Below are 19,048 nucleotides of genomic sequence, written 5' to 3'. Positions count from 1 at the left end.
ACCCCCCAAACTTACCTCTATATAAATCTTTGATCTTAGGAGTTTGAAAGTTTGGAAGATTTAATTTAAAAACTTGTTTGCTTTGCATTATAATAACACCATCTATGCTTTTACACAGTCCACTTAGCTGGGAAAAGATGGATGGTGAGAATATGTTCAAGACTTCCTTCTATTCATGTCTATGAACCTACTTTATGTATATGATCTCTTCCTAAGCAGGCGGTCAGAAGATACTTAGTTTCATTGTATTTTTCCCATCTCCCTAAGCATCATATGTGTCTCAACACACAGTGAGTGACATACCTAGCTTGTCCATCACAGCTTCATTTACCTGGACTATTTTCCAGGGAGAAGACAAAAAAGTTTTTTAAAAAGTATGGTTTTGTGTGAATTAGCATGCATATTAGGGCAACTAGGTATGCGGTAGATAGAGTGCTGGGCTCAGGAAGACTCATCTTCTTGAGTTCAAATCTGACCTCAGACATTTACTAACTGTGTGGCCATCCCTAACAAAGTCAACTTAGCCCTGTTTCCCTCAATTTCCTTATCTGTAAAAGAAGTGGGAGAAGGAAGTAGCAAACTAGTCCAGTATCTTTGCCAAGAAAACCCCAAAACTTGGACACGATTGAAAACACCTGAAACAACAGTAACAAAAAGAATCCATTACTGCTTATAGGAAATCAGGAGGACAGATTAAAATGAAATTATAATAATAACTAATTTTCATTTACATAAATGAACTAATTTGAGCTTCACAATAACCTCATGAAGTAGGAGGAACTATAGGTGTTATCATAACAGAATCACAAAATTTCCATGTTGGAAGGGACCTTACTAGTATCATACAGTGTAAAGAGAGGGGGGGGTCTGTGTTTTCACCTTTCTTTGTCTCCCTAGTGGTTAGCACAGTGCCTTGGTACATAATAAGTATTTAATAAATGCTTGTTGGACCTGAGTTCAAATATTAGTTTTTTTACTTCTGACCTTGTGATTGTGGGTTAGTCATTCCTTATCTCTAGGTCTCAGTTTACTCATTTGTAAAATGATAGAGGTTGCATTAGATGGTCTCTAAATTCCCTTCTCTTTCTGAATCTGTAATCTTTTGATTAAGGCCTCCCCTTCTTGAAAAAGAACGGAGACTGGGACATACCCAACAAGTGGTCATCTAGCCTTTGCTTAAAGGCTTCCAGATGAGGAGCCAGAATTGGAGAGAAGTTAGATGACTTGCCTGTATTCACTTACACAGGGTCACACAGCTAATCCATGTCAGAAATGGGATTTGAACCAAGGTCTTCTTCATTCAGCGTCCAGCAACATTCCATTCATAGATAGGATTGAGTAGATCCCATTCCATCCATAAATAGGATAGCCATGGCCTTCTGTCAGTAATATCTGACCTTCCTTTTCTTCCCTTCCCTTCCTTTCTCTTCCCTTTCCCCTTTCTTCTTCTTTCTCTTTCTTTCTTTTCCTTCCTTTCCTTCCTTCCTCTCTCTTTTTCTCTCCTTCTCAGTTTCTTCTTTTCTTTCTTTTCCTTTCTCTCTTTCTCCTTCTTTCTTCTTCTCTTTTTTATCTTTCTCCTTCTCTCCCTTTCTTTTTCTCCCTCTTTTCCTTCCTTCCTTCCTTCCTTCCTTCCTTCCTTCCTTCCTTCCTTCCTTCCTTCCTTCCTTCCTTCCTTCCTTCCTTCCTTCCTTTTCTGGAATTCATGGTGAAAACATATATTCAATTAGGGGCAAATACTTGATGTTCCTTTAAGCCAGTTTTTTTCTCAGAATTGGTGGGAGAGGGAGGGCTGTCAACACTCCAGAGAACTGCGACTCATTGTTATTGTGGTATTCATATGTTTTCCTACTTTTTGTGGCAAAAATCTCCTACCTCAATTGTCTCCTTTGCTCCCTTTCTTCATGTTTCCCTTTTGTGGGTAGGAAATTTTCCATATACTAGCCATCTTTATTGGGTACAAACTGCATCCAGAAGGCTATAAATATATTAGAGTCCATTGCCTTCCCCCATAAATGTTATAATAAAAATATCAGAAATTACTCCTTAGCCAGTCAGCAGGCAGTTATTAAGTGCCCACTATGTGCCAGTCACTCTGCTAGTCACTGGGGATATGCATAAAGGCAAGGAGCTTGTCCTCAAGAAGCTCACATTCTAACCGGAGAGACAACAAGTGTACAGCTAAGTACAGACAGGATATATACAGGAAAAGTTAGAGATAATCAGCAGAGGAAAGACATTAGCATTAAGGAGGATGAGAAAGGTCTTCTTGCAGAAGGTGGGATTTTGGCTAGGACTTGAAGGAAGCCACCAATGCTGAGCACGTGGTCATGGCCTGGTAACCTATTTTTCCCATCCCTAACAAAAGAAATATTTGATCTCTTCATAACAGAATTAGAAGCCTATGTTTTAATCATAATTCCAGTTTCTATAATGTCTTGAGTTTTGCAAAGTGGTTTACTTACAACAGCCCTATGATTAAGATGAGAAACTCTGGCTTAGAGATGAGAAGTGATTGACCCAGGGCCATACAACTTGTAGGTGTCAGATGTGGAATTAGAAGTCAAATCTGGCAGTCCTAGTATGTCCTAGCTCCGAAGTCCAATGTATCTTCCAGTAATGAAGATGGCGGAATGCATAAAGTGGAGGAATATGCTTTGTGACATAAGAGGAGAGAGTGTCAAGAAAAAAGAAAAAAGAGGTCCCTTATTGACTTCAGCGTAAAATACAAACTCCTTAGTTTATGCATTCTTGATCTCATATAGATTTGAAGACTTCTTTCATTTTTATTTATGACTTTTAATTCTTTTTCACATCGTCATTTCCTTATCTAAACCACCACAGACTCACAACACCATGACCGCGTACATGATTAAACCCTCTTTTGTAGCAAAGAAACAACAAATACAGGTATTGCAGCTGATAGTGTATGTGACATTATAACTTTCCTTCCCTTCCCTCCATCCACGAAAAGGAGGGAGCTGTGTTCTATCACTTATATTCTAAACCAAAATTGGATATTGCACTGAATCTGGCTACCTTTTTGTGATGTTTCATGTACATCGTGGCCATTGTGTGAGCATACTGTTCTTTAATTTTGCTTATTTGATTCTGCATTAGGCCTTTTTTACTTTGGAAAATTTCTTTTTATGAACTTAAACACCAAAAAAGAGTATTTTCATATGTATAGCAAAAGGAAAAAAAGAGGACTCTATGAAATAAGGAGTTTCTATTTCGTACAGTTTGACTTTTTTGAAGCATAATGAATGCTACATGACACTTAAAATTCTATTCTAAGATTAAACATCAATCCCCCCCCCCAAACATTTCCATATACAGAGCAGAAAACAAAAAAGAGCATTCATTCTATGTGAAACCATGAATTTTCATTTCATGCTTTTTGGTGGGTTTTTTTTTGAGTTACGTATTTAATTCTATATGTTACTTTCAAAACTGTCCTGTTTGTACTTTCTTCTGAATGTCCTTCTGTCCTCTTGTTCATTTTGAAAAATATTACAGTGACTTTTTTTTTTTACATAGCATTATTTCTTATGTAGTCCTTATGAAAATGCATTTTTTTTTTCCTGAGTATCTGCTTTCAGTTGTTATAGTTACTCATTCTTATCTTTAGGAGTTAATAACGTAGCACCCCCGGTCCTGGAGTGTCCTGGTCTGAGCCAGCTGGTCAACACAAATGTCTTGCTCCCTAGGGCTTCTAAGAGTCCTCACCTTTTTGTTCTCTGACCACCCTGAGGAATTTTTGATCACCCTGTAGCTTTACTGGGTAATGCCTCTAGACACAGAGCCTTGCAGGCTAAACATTTTGTTGGCCCTCTCTGTTCACTGTGGGAAGCCCTAGCATCAGTGCTAATTTTATTGGCAAGTAAAACCCCCATTCCTATTGATTGTAGACTTCTGGCTGACTTTTTCTGTAGTTCTGGGATGGAAGAAATAATATACTGTGGTTCTTCAGTGGATTTCTTGATCATTAATGGGTTTGGTCTGAACTTCAAGGTTTTACTGGAATAGGTTTATGGGAGCTTGATGGTTTTTGCCTTCCGTTCAGGCAGTCTTTTTAGCCAGAAGTTTACTTCTTACATTTTAGTCTAGTTTGCACATTCTTGTTTCAGCCAGACTGTCTTACCTGCTTACCATCCCATCTTGCGTCTCTATGCCTTTGCATTCCTTGTAATTTTTAAAGTTTTAGAGGTTATTTTGGTCACTATAATTTTCTGATATTCTTCCTCTTGGACCCTTCCAGAACCAAAACCAAATTATAATTAATCAGAATCAACACAATAATTATGTTGTAAAAACTCTGCTTTGTTCCATGGTTAGGCCCTGACATTTCTACCAAGAATAAGGAGATAGTCAATGCAAAAACCTGTTTGATTTTGTCTTCAAATACCACTGCCTAGTACAGTGCCAGGCACATAGCAGTCATGTAAAAAAAAAGATGCTTGTTGAATTAAATTGACAAGTTTTTGATAATAATAAAACAGTTATATTTTTATGGTGCCAAAGTACCTTACGTAGATTATCTCCCTTAGTCCTCACTACTGTTCTTTAAAGTATATAGTTCTTGGGACTGGACCAAGCATGTGATTTCACTGGCAAAAAAAAAAAAGAACTCTGAATGAGGAAACTCCAATGTAGATTAGTGCCTGTTTTCCTCAGGGCAGTGAGAGTGAAGTGACTTACCCAGGTTCACAATCGGTCCCCATCAAAGACAGGATTACTCTGAAGATGGCCCTCTGTCAACTATGTCTTGCTTTCCTTTTCTGGAACTGGGGGAATAGAAGTTGCTAGGACAGGTATTATTATCCCTGTTTTACAGATGTGGAAACTGAGGTGCCAAAAGATTAAGCCATTTCCCTTGTGTCCCTGACAAAGTTAAGTGTCAGTGCTGGGACTTGAACCTATTTCCCCTGTCTCCAAGCCTAACATTCTTTCTACTATGCTATAGCATCTCTCAGTTTTATTTTTTACTCCATTTCCAGTACTTTTTTATACCAGTATTGTCATAGCAGCCATTCCATAGCATATACCTACAAAGTTACTTTTAAAAAAAAGACAAAACAAGAGTGCACTGTTTTGGATATGAAATCTTGGCACCCCAACTAGATTTTCAGGCAGGTGCACTGTAGTTTTTTCTTAGAAAAAGGCCATCTGATTCCAAGTTAGATCAATCTTCATATGTAATTTGAAATTGCCTTCAGTGGAAGAATATGAATATCACAATGTTTCTTTTTTGTTTTTTTTAAGATTTTAAGTACACGATGCCATTATAAAGAAACCTTGCTGTCTATCTCTAAAACGCCTTTTCCACCCACCTCTGATACTTATGAAACTCATATTTTTCAATGCATTATAATTTTATCTGGTTTGTATAGCACATACTGAGTTTCTGTGCCTTTGCAGAAGATGCTAATGTTATCTGGTGCAGTCGACTTTGGCAGCAAAGGAGTTCTTTCCATTGAAATTTCAAAAGATTATTAAGTAGAAGTTAATCATACAAGTTTGTGACTATTGTTATTAAAAGATTTTCAGGATGTTTCAAATGCTGAATGTATATACTGCAATTTTCTAAGCATAGCTTTTAGTTTGACCATATATCAGCCTATTATTATTTGCCAAATGAAAGTTAAAAAAGAAAACATTTTGCAGAATTTTAGGCACGAATATCTCAACTTCATCATCGCCATTATTGTGATTCTCATTTTTATATGCTGTGATGGAAGAGGGTTGCTTTTAATGATGACTTAAACTGGAGACTTTATTTTTAGTCAACTTTGGGACAGTGTGAAAAGCACTGGACTTAGAGTCAGTTAAGATTTGACTGCCTTCGAGACTTACTAAAGTCATTTAACTTCTCTCATTCTCAGTCTCCTCATGTATAAAATGGGGATACGAAATAGCACCTCACTCACAAAGTTGTGAAGATCAAATGAAACACAGCACTTTGCAGAACTTTAAAACATCATGTAAGCACTATTATATTATCATTAGTATTATTAATATTATTAGTAACTCTTTTATTGGACCACAAAAAGGAGTTATTTTCTTCATCCATGCAAATAGTCTATTGTTGTTTTTCAGTCATGTCCAACTCTATGTGATCCCATTTGGGGTTTTCTTGGCAGAGGTACTGGAATGGTTTGTTTACCATTTCCTTCTTCAGCTGATTTTACAGAAGAGGAAACTGAGACAAACAGGGTCAAGTGACTTGGCCAGGGTCACATAGCTACTAAGTGTCTGAGGCCAAATTTGATGACTCTTCCTAACTTAGGTCCAGCACTCCATATACTGCATGCCCTAGCTGCCCCCAAATAGTCCATAGAACATTAAAAATGTTGGACAGATACTAACCAGTCCCAGGTCTGTTCCTATCTCAATCCCATTAAAGTGATAAGGATGATATGATGCCAATGCTAATAGTTATAATAAATGTTTAATAAAAACCTCTGGGTTATGCAGAAATGAAAAGCTCTCAACATGTAGACACCTGGCTTAAGGAATCAAGACGATGTGGGAACAGGATGGTACTCATTCTGTACGTAGCCTTTCTGTCTTCTTGTCTGCTTCTGCGTTTATCCTGAAGATGCTTTCAACATTTCCATGAAGTTATAAAACGCAGTCACGTTATCTACCTGCACCTGAATCCAGACGGTTTCTATCTGAACTAATCTGATTATTAGATTGGAAAAAACAAAAATAATTCTAAGAACAGCAGCTCATGTTTACGTAATGCTTTAAGGTTTGCCAAGCATGTGATATCTACTTTGTCTCATCTGAGCCTCACGAACAACGATGCTATCAGGTAGATGGTGCTGTTATTTCTGTTTGACAGATGAAGAAACTGAGGCACAGAGAGTCTGAATGAATGACTTACCCAAGGTCAGTTGGTGTCTGAGGTGGAATTAGAATCCGAACATTTCTGACTTTTCACTTTGTCACTCCAGTTGCCGTGCCAGGTTGCTTCATGTGGCATCTCTGCAAATCTTGGTGATAATATATTTCAGCAGCAACAAAGCCTGAAAATCTACAGTCATATTCTTACATTTTCAAGTGCCTTGAAACATTTACTTTTGAGGGTAAAACTGGAAAGATGAAATGCAGAGATTTTTCTCAGTGCAGTGGAACAAAATCAAATTATCCTCTCTTAAAATAAATGGCAGTCAGGGCAGGCAATTTTTCCTGTCATGGATAAGAGCTAGGGAATACAAAATCAGCATTTAAAATGTTAACTCACAGTATTTTAAATAAAAGAAGCCCAAATGCAATGGATGGTTACCTGTTCTCAGGGATGATTACAGTTTCTTGTTATAACTTCCTAAAAAAACATACACATATACACAATGTACTGGGATTGCTGAATCGTAGAAATCAGAAGTGAGAAAAGACTTGTTGGACCAACTTTTCCAAGAGTTCTTTCTGGAGCCTGCATTTTATTCTTATTCATAGTTATGTAATTAAATCATGGCCAGCCTCTGCAGCTTTGGAATGGAGACTGTTGGGCTGTTTTTACCTCTGGGGTCGAGCTCACAGCAAGGTTTGTTCAAAAGAATCAAAAATTTCTCATGGTAGGTCATAAGCCAAGACCAAAGATTCCTCAGTTTCTAGAATATTATGGTTTTTTTCCTAACTTTTCTCTTAGAAATAGAAATTCTATAATATCCCTCTTAGCACCTTTCCCTTTTCAGCTTCCCTTTGAGGATTGCCTTCCCCTAAAAGGGGAACTTGAGTGCAGAAATTGTCTTTCTGATTGTCTTGTATTCCCACAGTGTTTGGCACTTAGTAAGTGCTTAATAATCCCCCCTCTCCTTTTCTCTCTTCCTCCATCCTTTCTTCCCTTCCTCCCTCTCTCCCTCATTTCTTTCCTTCCTTCCTTCCTTCCTTCCTTCCTTCCTTCCTTCCTTCCTTCCTTCCTTCCTTCCTTCCTTCCTTCCTTCTTTCCTCCCTTCCTCCCTCCCTTCCTCCCTCCCTCCCTCATTTTCTTCCTTCCTTCCTTCCTTCCTTCCTTCCTTCCTTCCTTCCTTCCTTCCTTCCTTCCTTCCTTCCTCCTTCCCTTCCTCCCTTCCTTCCTTCCTCCTTCCCTCCCTCCCTCCCTCCCTCCCTGTAGGTGTGAGACTCAAATTAAACAGGTAAGAAATACTCTGGAAGTTGCAAAGCATGATATCATTGTAAGGTGGTGTTTTTCTTCTGTAATGTAATGATTTTCAGCATGCCTTGGGAGCAGTGAACCCCATGCTTGAAATGCTCTCCTTCCTGCCTCACCTCCCCGTCTCCTGAATCTCTGGCTTCTCTTGAGGCTCAGTTCTAGTGCTGCCTGCTACAAAAAGCTTGTTTTGAGCCTTTTCCTTCTCCCCACTTGTGCGTATATCCTTCCACCTTCTCCAGAATTCCATCCCAGAATTATAGACCTTCCCAAATGGAGAATGACTTGTAGTAGTGCTATAACAATACTAAAATCTTGATAATGACAGCAATACTAAGAGCTCACATTTATATAGCATTTTACAGTTTACAAGAGATGTCTTTCACAAAAATCTCATGAAGTGGGTATCATAGGTGTTCTTGTTCCCCTGTTGAAGCTGAAGTATCCCAGGTATTTTATACATTCTGCAGTCATTTTCAATGGAATTTTTCTCTCTCTTCCTGCAGAGTTTTATTGGTATTATTTGGAAATTCTGATCATTTATTTTATATCCTGAAGTTTTGCTAAAGTTATTGTTTCAATTAAATTGTTAGTTGACTCTTTACTCATGGTTATTCCTTCGATTTCTTTTTCTTGTTTTATTGCTAGATAGTCTTCATTTCTAGTACTATGGTAAATAGAATTGGTGACAATGCATATCTTGGTTCACCTTTCAATTTGTTAGAAACATTTGTAGTTTATTTCCCTTACAAGTAATAATAGCTCATGGTTTTATATCTATGTATATGTGTGTGTGTGTGTGTATACATACACTATTTATCATTTTAAGGAAATGCCTATTTATTCCTATGTTTTCTAGGGTTTTTAACTTCATAACCATCACAGTGGAAAAATTACAGAAAAGAAAAGTAATCAGTGACAAGGGAGACTGTAAGGATACAGGCTCATCGATGGCATTTTGGGTCAGCCTGTCAACGGCTCACCAACTATTCTAGAAAACAATTTGAAATTATGCATAAAAAGTTATTAACAGTGTGTGTGTGCCTTTTGACCCAGCTACGTCCCTGGTAGGCCTCTATCCAAAAGAGTGTAAAGAAAGAGGAAAAGGTCCTTTATATGTATAGATATTTATAGCAGCTCTTTTCATGGTAGCAGAAAAGCTGGAAACTAACAGGGAGTCCATAAATTGAGGAGTAGATAAACAAATTATCATATATAATTATATAGTATATACTATAGGTGATAAATTACTATTATATAGAAAAACGTGAGGAAATAGATGGTTTTGAAAAGGCACTGAAAGACTTATGTGAACTGATGGAGCATGGAATAGACAGAACCAAAAGAACAATTTATAACATCAATTATAAAAATGAACAATTTTGAGGACTTTTATAAATGGATAAATTAAATGAATGGACAGAACCAGGAGAACAATTTATCTAATAACAACACTGAAAAACAACTTTTAAAAGTGTAAGATCAGTACGATGCCCATTCATGATTCTAGGCGACCAATGATAAAACATGCTATTCATGTCAGTGGTAGATTTAGGGTGCAGATTGAGGGATACATCATTTTTTATACAGCCATTGAGGATTTGTTTTTACTCAGTTATACATATTCATTACAAGAAATTTTGTTTTTTCTTTTCCATTTTTTTATGAGGTTGGAGATATAGAAAGTTGATTTCTGTTCATTTAAATTCTAGTAAAGTGCAGCTCCAATGGGCTGGCCACGTTGTTTGAATTCAAAATGTACACTTGCCAAAAAGACTATTTTATGGAGAACTCACATGGGGCTGGTGGTCACATGGTGGTCAGAAAACTACAAGGATGCTCTCAAGATCTCTTTCAAGAACTTTGGATTTGATTGTGCAACATAGGAGACACTGGCACAGGACTGCTCAGCATGGTGTGCCCACATCAGAAAGGGTGCTGTGCTCTATGAACAAAGCAGAATTGAAATGGCACAAAGGAAATGTAGAATGTGCAAATTTGGAGTATCCACCCCAAATATTCACTCGTACTATCTGTGCCCAATTTGTGGTAGAGCATTCTAGGTTCATATTGGTCTGATCAGCCATAGTCGTACGCATTGAAACTTGACATCATCATAGTGATGTCATTTTTGGTCCTCTTCAGGAACGAAGGACAACAACCAACCATTTGTGTGTGTGTGTGTGTGTGTGTGTGTGTGTGAGTGTATGTGTGTGTGTGTGTGTGTGTGTGAGAGAGAGAGAGAGAGAGAGAGAGAGAGAGAGAGAGAGAGAAATGGGAATATTTAAAAGTTGTATGCCCTTTCAGAAGAAGTTGCTAAGTATTAGTTTTACTTAACTATTTTACTTTGTTAAAAAAATACCTCTCATGAAGTAGTAGTGGTCTATAAATACTTGTAATGCGAATAGAAAACAGCAATAAAACTTTTAAAAAAAATTTAAAAAAAGGATCTTCATCCAGGTCATCCCACTCACCATGGATATCTCTTCTATCCTGCTTGGTGATGTCACCTACTTCTGTGAATTTAATTTTCTCTATGGGGATGCTATGTCTTGTTCATCAACTATCTCGTAGTTGTCTCATCTTCTACATGTCCAAAAGAGAACTTAGTATCTCCCCTCTCCCAACCTCACCCTCAGTGTCTGGACAGCTAGGCAGTATAGTGGATAGAGTGCTGGTTCTGGAGTCAGGAAGACCTGAGTTTCAAATCTGATCTCAGACACTTACTAGCTATGTGACCTTGGGTAAGTCACTCAACTGCCTAAGTTTCCTCATTTGTAAAATAAGCTTGAGGAGGAAATGGCAAGCCATTCCAGTATCTTTGCTAAGAAAACCTTAAATGAGGTCATGAAAAGTTGGATGCAACTGAAACGACTGAACAACAAATAACCAAAGCATCCCTTCTTTTGAACTTCCTGTCATTTTCTGGGGCACCACCATCCTCCCAGTCACCCAGACTCCCTCCCTGATGTCATCCTAGACCCTTTACTCTCTCTCACTCCTCCATATCCAATCTGTTGATAAGTCCGATTGACTTTTTATCTTGGTGTAACATCTTTTGTCTTGTGCTCTCTTCTTTTCTTTGATCCTGCCAGCACTCTGGTATAGTTCCTCATCATCTCTGGACTATGACAACAGCCTGCTGGTTGGTCTCCCTGCCTTGAAGTCTCTCCCTACCCTAGTCTATCCTCCTCTTAGTTGCCACAGGTTTGATTCTGTCATTCTAATACTCAGTAACTTTCAGTGACTCCCTATTACTTCCATGGTCAAATACAACCTCCCTTTCCCACCCACCCCTCTTTTAAAATCCTTCATAACCTGTCTTCTACCTGCCTTTCCAGTTTTCTTTTGCTTTTCTCCCTTCCATGCATTCTACCATCCGGTGTCACTGGCCTTCTTGTTGCCCCTTGAACACAATGCTCCATTTCTTCATTCTTTGCCTTTTCGGTAGCTTTTTTTTCCATGCCTTCTCTCCCTCCTGGCTTCCCTGGCTTTCTTCAAGACAGCTCAAATCTCTCCTTCTGCTCAGTGCCTTTCCCAGCTCGCTCCCTCCCATTGCTTGGGCCAAGTTGTTTTCCTGTTGTCTCCTCCATTAGAATATAAGCTCCTTGAGGGGCAGAGATTATTCTTGCTTTTCTTTGTTTCTTTAACCTTTAGCACAGTGCCTCACACAACTACTTACATAATGAATGCTTACTGATTTATCGACTGGGGTTTTGGGGCTGAGTCAGCTGTCAAATTAATGAGCACATTGCCTATTTTACAAGGTGGTTGTGAAGAATGGATTTCTCAAAACTTAAAGTGATATGTAAATGTGAATTATCTTTAAAATTACATTTTGGGGCTCCATATTTTGTCCTTTATTTCATGAGTTTCCTTTTGGAGATAATAGGTTTTCCAGATTTCTTCATCAATTGAATTGTTTGTATTTCTTTATTTAAATCTTACATGTCTGACTGCTTCCCATGCCTAGAATGTACTCCTTCCTCATCTCTTTTCTTCATGTAATCCCTCTCTTCCTTCAGGATGCAGTTCAGGCGTCACCTTTTATACTATGCCTGCTTTTCCTAATTTTGTTTACATAACTATTTGATAATTTTTTCTACATATATACTTAGATGTTGCCCCTTTTGATAAAATGTACGCTCTTTAAGAGTAGGGATTATTTCTCATTGTTTCATTTTTTGCCTCTGTATCCTGAGTGCCTAGCAGAGTGCCTGGCATATAGTAGGCACTTAATGCTTCTTCATTGATTGGTTGATTGATCCATGCCTTGAATCCACATTTCTATACCTATTCAGTTGGTATACTTTCTGAATTTATAGCATGGCATCATGGGTAAAGAGCCTTAGAGTTAAGAAGATCTAGATTTAAGTCCTGTATCTCAATCCATCTTGACTGTGTTACCATGGGCAAGTAACTTAACCTCTCAGTGTTCTAAGCAACTAAGACTACATGTTATTCTAGGCAACTCTCTAAGACTGTGTCTTGTTCTAGACAACTCTCTCAAGTCAGTGTTTTGTTCTGGACAACTCTCTTAAGGCTGTGTCTTGTTCTAGGCAACTCTCTAAGGCTGTGTTTTGCAAAGAAGACACCAGCCTGCATTTGCAAAGGTAGTTTCCTCACTGGAAGCTTACTGTAGCAATGAAATCATAGTTCTAGGTTCTATTCCTATCTGAATTTATAGCCTAATTCATGATTTCCCATAAATCTCTGTGTCTGAATGGATTATGTTTACAATTATCTTTCTGTGCTACGGCAGGTTGTTAACACCATTAGAAATTCAGAAAGTATCCTACCTGATCCTCATTAAATACCTTGCAAATGGCCCTGTGTAGAGGCCTTAAATGAAATAAAAATTTAATAAACACTTGATTTTAAGATGTTCTTGTTGACAAGCACAATAAACATGATTAAAAACATTAGGGTGACCTGAGTAAGGTGGATGTAATTTAATGGTGAGGAGGACTAGAAATTGCTTCATGAATTTCTACAGCTATGGATATTTACAAAAGATTCAGAAGAACCATATGAGTCAGTAGAAAAATTTGATTTGGTAGGAGCACAGTTTTAAAGTCAATAAAATCTCCATCTCTTCTTTAAAGGATATGTTAATCATTTTTAATTACTTTCTGGTTCATTAATTAAGTTCTGCCTGATTGGTACTGTAAAAAGCTCCTATACAACTGTACTATTTAGCTGATCTGAAAGTGTAGGATTGTTTTTTTTTTTCCTTATTTAGATTAGTGTGGACCCTTCCTGACCGGATGGAGCTGACTTTGAATGTTCATTCAAACATTATCAAATTTATAAATAAAAAATTGTGGTTTGTTTCTGTCTTTTACAGGTGGCTTTTTTGAAGATGTGATTGTTGGAGACTGGGCATTCCCCTCTCTGCAAAACAACTTTCCAATATAATGCCTTTCAAAGGGGCCAGGTGTCTCTGTGGCAGGCAGCTATTTGGAAGAAAGAGGTTAAGTTATAAAAGGAGAGCATCTCATCTAATTCTTCCTGTGTATTTGTTTGCATTTGGCAATATACCCCCCATGGGAATAGTTCTCGGTTGGGCCCTTTGAAAAGCCAAGGCTCAGAAGAAACTCACAGTTGTGGGTTGTCAGAAGTTGGAGATGGATACAGAAGTGACCTCCCTAACCCCTGCAGAGAAGGACATTCAGCTCAGTGCTGCGTCAGCACCACCTGGAAGGAACAGGGCTGGTTGCTGGGATATCAGCTAATGGGAACCCATCTGTCCTGTATGGAAGCTTAAGAGACAGTCAGTGAGGACATCAATCAAGGGGTGCTGAGTGTCGAGTGCCACAAATTCTGAGAAGCAGACTTTTGAAGAGCATCATAGACATAGCTTTGTTTTGAAAGAAGAAAAGAAAATAGATTATTTCTAGCTATTGCCATCAGATTAAAATGTAAACTGGATGTTTTATTAAACCATTTTTCATGATGCCTAATCTGTTTCCTTCTCATGTTCCTTTTTTTGTACTATTGCAGTAATCTTTATAACGTTGCCCCTACTCTCATAACTTTAAAATATATTGTTTTTAAAATTATGATTTAAACATTTTGATATGCAATAAAGAATTAAAAAGAAGGATTATACAATAAACTGTTAACTTCTGTTGTGTACAATTTGTTTTTTTAAAATGAATTTTCAATTTAACACAGGAATGAAGTGGAAAAAAATGATCCTCTTTTGTGTTTCTTTCTGAATTGTTCTTTTTCTTCTGTGTATTTTTTAAAAGGTTTATTGCCCACTTTTTTTCTTTTTTCTTTTTACTTCTCTAGTACTACCCACTAACTTTCCCCCACATTGAAACTTTCTCCTCTTAGCATAACTGAACTATATTTATGTTTTATGCAGTAGTTATAAATATATAAGAATAGCTGAACAATAACTATACTCAAGTAATTGAGTCATAAGTATATTTGAGCAAAACAAATCAACATATTCATTCCTCGGTAATTTCACAATAACCTTGTTGAAACTTTTTTAACTAAAGTCTACAAAAAGCCCCAGCAATGTTGTGACCAGAGAGAACAGGCCATTGATTCTTTCTACATCATTTCCTTCTACAGACAATGAATGACATTAGGCTCTAGCAACAGCATGGTCCAGATGACCCAAGATATTCATACATGTGTATCTCATCCTTCTCCCTATATAAAAATAATTGTTATTCATGTGTTCCAGGGCAAGTGACAGGATCTTATTTCAGTTCTCCAAGATGCATAATTTCATCCATATGGATCCTAGATCTAGAATTTGCCACAATATGGCAAGGCAGTCCTTTTCCATCTCCCTAATTAACTTACTATCCCACTCACCACTCTTGCAGTGATTTCCACACTTTTTCATCCCTCCTCAAACCTCCTGTGGCTGCCTTGCCCCTGCGTTCTCTCCTTAGAACTTTACCTTATATTTTATTCAAAAAATGGAGGCCATTTGCCAAGAATTCTCTTTCCTCCTTATCACATATCTCCCAGATGTTTTATGTCACTTTCTTTCCCCTTTGTCTCTCGTGATGGGGTGGCCCTTCTTGCCAATTTGAACTCCTCTAAATGTGTAAGTCTTCCCATCCCATCCCATCCTATCCCATCTTCTCCAGCAGATTGGCTTCTTGATCACCTCTGCTCTCTTGCTTAGCTTCGGTCTCTCCTTGTCTACTGGCTGATTCCCTCCTGCCTTGAGAGGTAGCTAGGTGGGTTAGTGCATAGAGCACTGGCTGGAGTCAGGAAGAGATGAGTTTAAATCTGGCCTACAACCCTTACCAGCTCTGTGATTCTGGGCAAGTCATTTAACCTCTGCCTCAGTTTCCTCAACTATAAAACAGGGATAGTAAGAATAGTACCTACCTCTCAGGGTTGTTGTAAGGACCAAATGAGATGATAATTGTAAAGCATTTAGCACAGTGCCTGCCATAGGGGGTGCTACATAAATGCTAGCTGTTCATATTAATTACCAACACACATCCTCAAAAAACTCTCAGTGGATCCATCCCTCTTCACCAGCTATGATCTCATATCTCTTTTCTCATGACTAAAATCCTTGAGAAGACCATTTATAATCAGTGCCTCCACTTCCTTTCCTTTTTTATTGTTAGTCATTTCATGTGAGTCTTCCTCTTTGTCACCCTATTTAGGCTTTTCTATTTTTGGGGGAGGCACTTGGGGTTAAGTGACTTGCCTAGGGTCACACAGCTAGTATCGTGTCTGATCTGAGGCTGGATTTGAACTCAGGTCCTCCTGACTTCAAGGTTGGTATTCTATTCATCGTACCATCTAGCTGCCCCTATTTGGGCTTTTCTTGGCAAAGATGGTGGTTTTACATTTCCTTCTCCAGCTCAATTTACAGATGAGGAACCAAGGCAGACATGGTTTAAGTGACTTTCCCAGGGTTACACAGCTAGTAAATATCTGAGACTGGATTTGAACTCAGCAATATGGGTCTTCCTGATTCTAGACCTGACTCTCTATCCACTGAGCCAGCAAGGTGCCCTATTCTCTTTTTAACTCTACAATCTGACTCATGATTTTGTCATTCAGCCAAAATGGTTCTTTCCAAAGTAACCCACTGGTCTCTTAGTTGCCAAATCTGATAAGTCTTTTTCAATTCTTATCCTTCTTGACTTTTGCAGCCTTGACCACTTGATTACCTTCTCTTTAAGTTTCCATGACAGTACTCTGATTCTTTTCCAGTCTGTTTGACTGACAACTCCTCAGTCTCCTTTTCTGTATCTTTATCCAGGTCATACCCAGTAAAGGTGGATGTCTCTCCAGGACTCTGTACTGCACCTTTTCCCTCTCTCTCTACTGTTTCACTAGGTGGTTTTATCACCTGTCCTGGATTCAGTGATCATCTATGCTGATGATTCTCAGATTGACTCATCCAGCCTTAACCTTCCTTCTGGTTTCCAGTCTTTCATCTCTAGCTGTTTATTGGACATCTCAAACTGGACATCCCATCTTAAACTCAACATGTCCAAATCTGAATTCATTATCTTACCCCCTAAACCTTCCCCTCTTCCAAACTTCCCTATTGCTGTTAAGCACACACCATCATCTTTCCAGTTACCTAAACTCACAAACTAAGTGGCCCTCAACTCCTTACTCACTGTCACTCCCCATGGCCAATCTATTGTCAAGTTCTATTTTACCTTTGTAAAATCTCTTGCATGTGCCCCCTTCCCTCATCTGACACTATCACCACCCCAGTGCAGGCTCTCATCATCTCATGCCTGAACTATTTATTGAAATAGCCTTTTTGTTGGTGTCTTTGTCTCAAGTCTCTTCTTATTCCACTCAGCTGTCAAATTACTCTTATAAAGTACAGTTCTGATCAGGTCACCATCAATCCCTCCCTCCCATTCAATAAGCACAAGTATGTCATATTAAGATCATTCTCTTTAGCATTCAAAGACCTTCATAACTTGGCTCCTTTCTGTCTTTTCAGTCTTCTTACACCTTATCCTGCCTTTCCCCTTACCGGTCCTGTGTTCTCTGTGACACTGACCTTTTTAGTGGTTCCACATAAGATACTCCATCTCCAGACTTAGTATTTGCCCTCCATGCCCAGAATTCTCTCCCTCCTCATTTCCTGGGTCTCCTGGCTTCTTTCAAATCTCAGTTGAAACCCACATTTCCCATCTCCCTTAATTCTAATGACTTCCCCCTAGTGATTGTCTTCAGGTTATCTTGTACATATCTTGTTTATACATATGTGTTTGGCCCACTACATGGTGAGCTTCTAGAGAGCAGGGATTGTCTTATACCCTTTATTTACTACCAGTGCTTGGCCAAATGCTCAGCACATAGTAGGTGCTTAATAATTGCTCATTGACTGACTTAATAGGCCATCTAGTTCAACCCCCTTGTTTTATAGATAAAGAATCTGAAGCCCAGATAGGTTATATAAATTATCCAAGGTCATACAGGTAGTAAGTATCAGAGGCAAGATTTTGACCCATGTTTTGACTGAGAACCAGTGCTCTCTCCACTGTAACCACAGACCATCTTCTACTGACATGACTTGTATTCCCCCTCTATGCCAAGTACAATGTTATATAAGTTGTGGTGGCTAAAAAAATTCATCATCAGGTGATGACTTACACTCAACACCTTTTTAAACTTAAGTTGGCTAGTTTTCAGGCAATAGTTTGTCATCCAGCCACATCTCAAAAATTAGAATGGGATTTAAGCGGAGAAGACTATGAATGATTCATCATAATATTCTTGAACTTTGGTCTTTGCATGGTATGTGGGATAGGTGCTAGATTTTGAGTCTGTGCAGCTACCTCTGGGACCATGGTCAAATCACATCACCCCTGTGTACCTCAGTTTCCTCATCTGTAGAATGAAGGGGGGAGGTTGACTACTTGACTACCAAGGTCTTTTCCAGCTCTTAATCTATGAACCCATGACTGATGAATCTGAAGATTGTAGATTTAGAAAGGGATCATTTAGCTGGGCCCCTTCATTTTAGAGATGAAGAAACTAAAGTTCAGAGTGGCTAAGTGATTTGTCTAAACTCATATTCAGTGGTAGAGCCAGACTAGAAACCTGGTTTTCAGATTCCTAGCTTTTCAGTTCTGGAAAATGAGGTTAGTGGCAAATACAGAGTCCACATAAATGGATGGAAGTGAAGAGAGGACTGGGCTTCTCTCCTTTCTTCAACATCCCTTGCCGCTTTTCCATTGAGGCAGCATGATACAATGGAAAGAATCCTACCACTACTCAGGCTCACAACTCTGGACTCTCTGGGCTGGACCTCAGTTTCCTTGCCTGTCAAATGTTTTGTAAAGTTCATTCCAACTCCATGATTCTGTGATTAACAAGGTCCTATCTAAGCTTCTTTCTGTTTTTCTTCTGCTAATGTTTAATTTCTGATGTTGGTTTGAGATAGGGTTTCTGAAGAAGCAGAGGGAAATTTTCTGGTGAGTATATGGGGTGCAAATCAGGCTTAAAATTGGATTCAGATTATCTGGTTTCTAACAGTTTCTGTTTTCCCAGACTAGGTTAATCCATTCAGAGTCTTTCCTTATTGGTCCCTTTGAACTGTTGTTTATTTATATGTTTTCTCATGGAGAATAAGTAGTCATTACAAACATCCATTAAGGATGGGAGGGAAAAGTCAAACTTCTTAGTTATCAAGTTTATTACGAAATCTCTCCATACTGGAGAATTTAATTTTCCAAATGTTGTAAATCCTTGTTTCTTTTTCATTGTTACTGACTCTCAGGAAAGCAGAATTTGTTCATTGAATTTGATTCTGATTCTGCGCTTACATTTCTTATTCATTTGTTTTCAAGTGGCCCATTTCTATTGCTTTCTGTTCCTACCCCTACTTCTCTAATACTTAAATTTTTTTTTAAATAAAATTTTAAC

The 19,048-nt window shown here is 38.3% G+C and overlaps 1 protein-coding gene across 7 annotated transcripts in view; it reads left to right on the top strand.

Annotated features, from left to right (window-relative positions):
* The window catches only part of UBE3D (ubiquitin protein ligase E3D), a 216,679-nt gene extending 202,406 nt beyond the window's left edge, over nucleotides 1–14,273 (top strand). For all 7 annotated transcript variants that reach the window (XR_011974394.1, XR_011974392.1, XM_072642691.1 and 4 more), the window contains one exon: nucleotides 13,503–14,273. Coding sequence is in view for 5 of the 7 variants with exons in the window: in XM_072642691.1 (XP_072498792.1) it covers nucleotides 13,503–13,523 (21 nt within the window). In the remaining 2 variants the exon portion in view is untranslated. The remainder of the gene's footprint in view (nucleotides 1–13,502) is intronic.
* The last annotated feature ends 4,775 nt before the right edge of the window (nucleotides 14,274–19,048 follow it).

Source organism: Notamacropus eugenii, chromosome 2 (genome assembly GCF_028372415.1).
Source record: "Notamacropus eugenii isolate mMacEug1 chromosome 2, mMacEug1.pri_v2, whole genome shotgun sequence".
Lineage (NCBI taxonomy): Eukaryota > Metazoa > Chordata > Mammalia > Diprotodontia > Macropodidae > Notamacropus > Notamacropus eugenii.
Note: the sequence above shows the minus strand (reverse complement) of the source record. Positions and strands in the feature narration are given on the sequence as shown.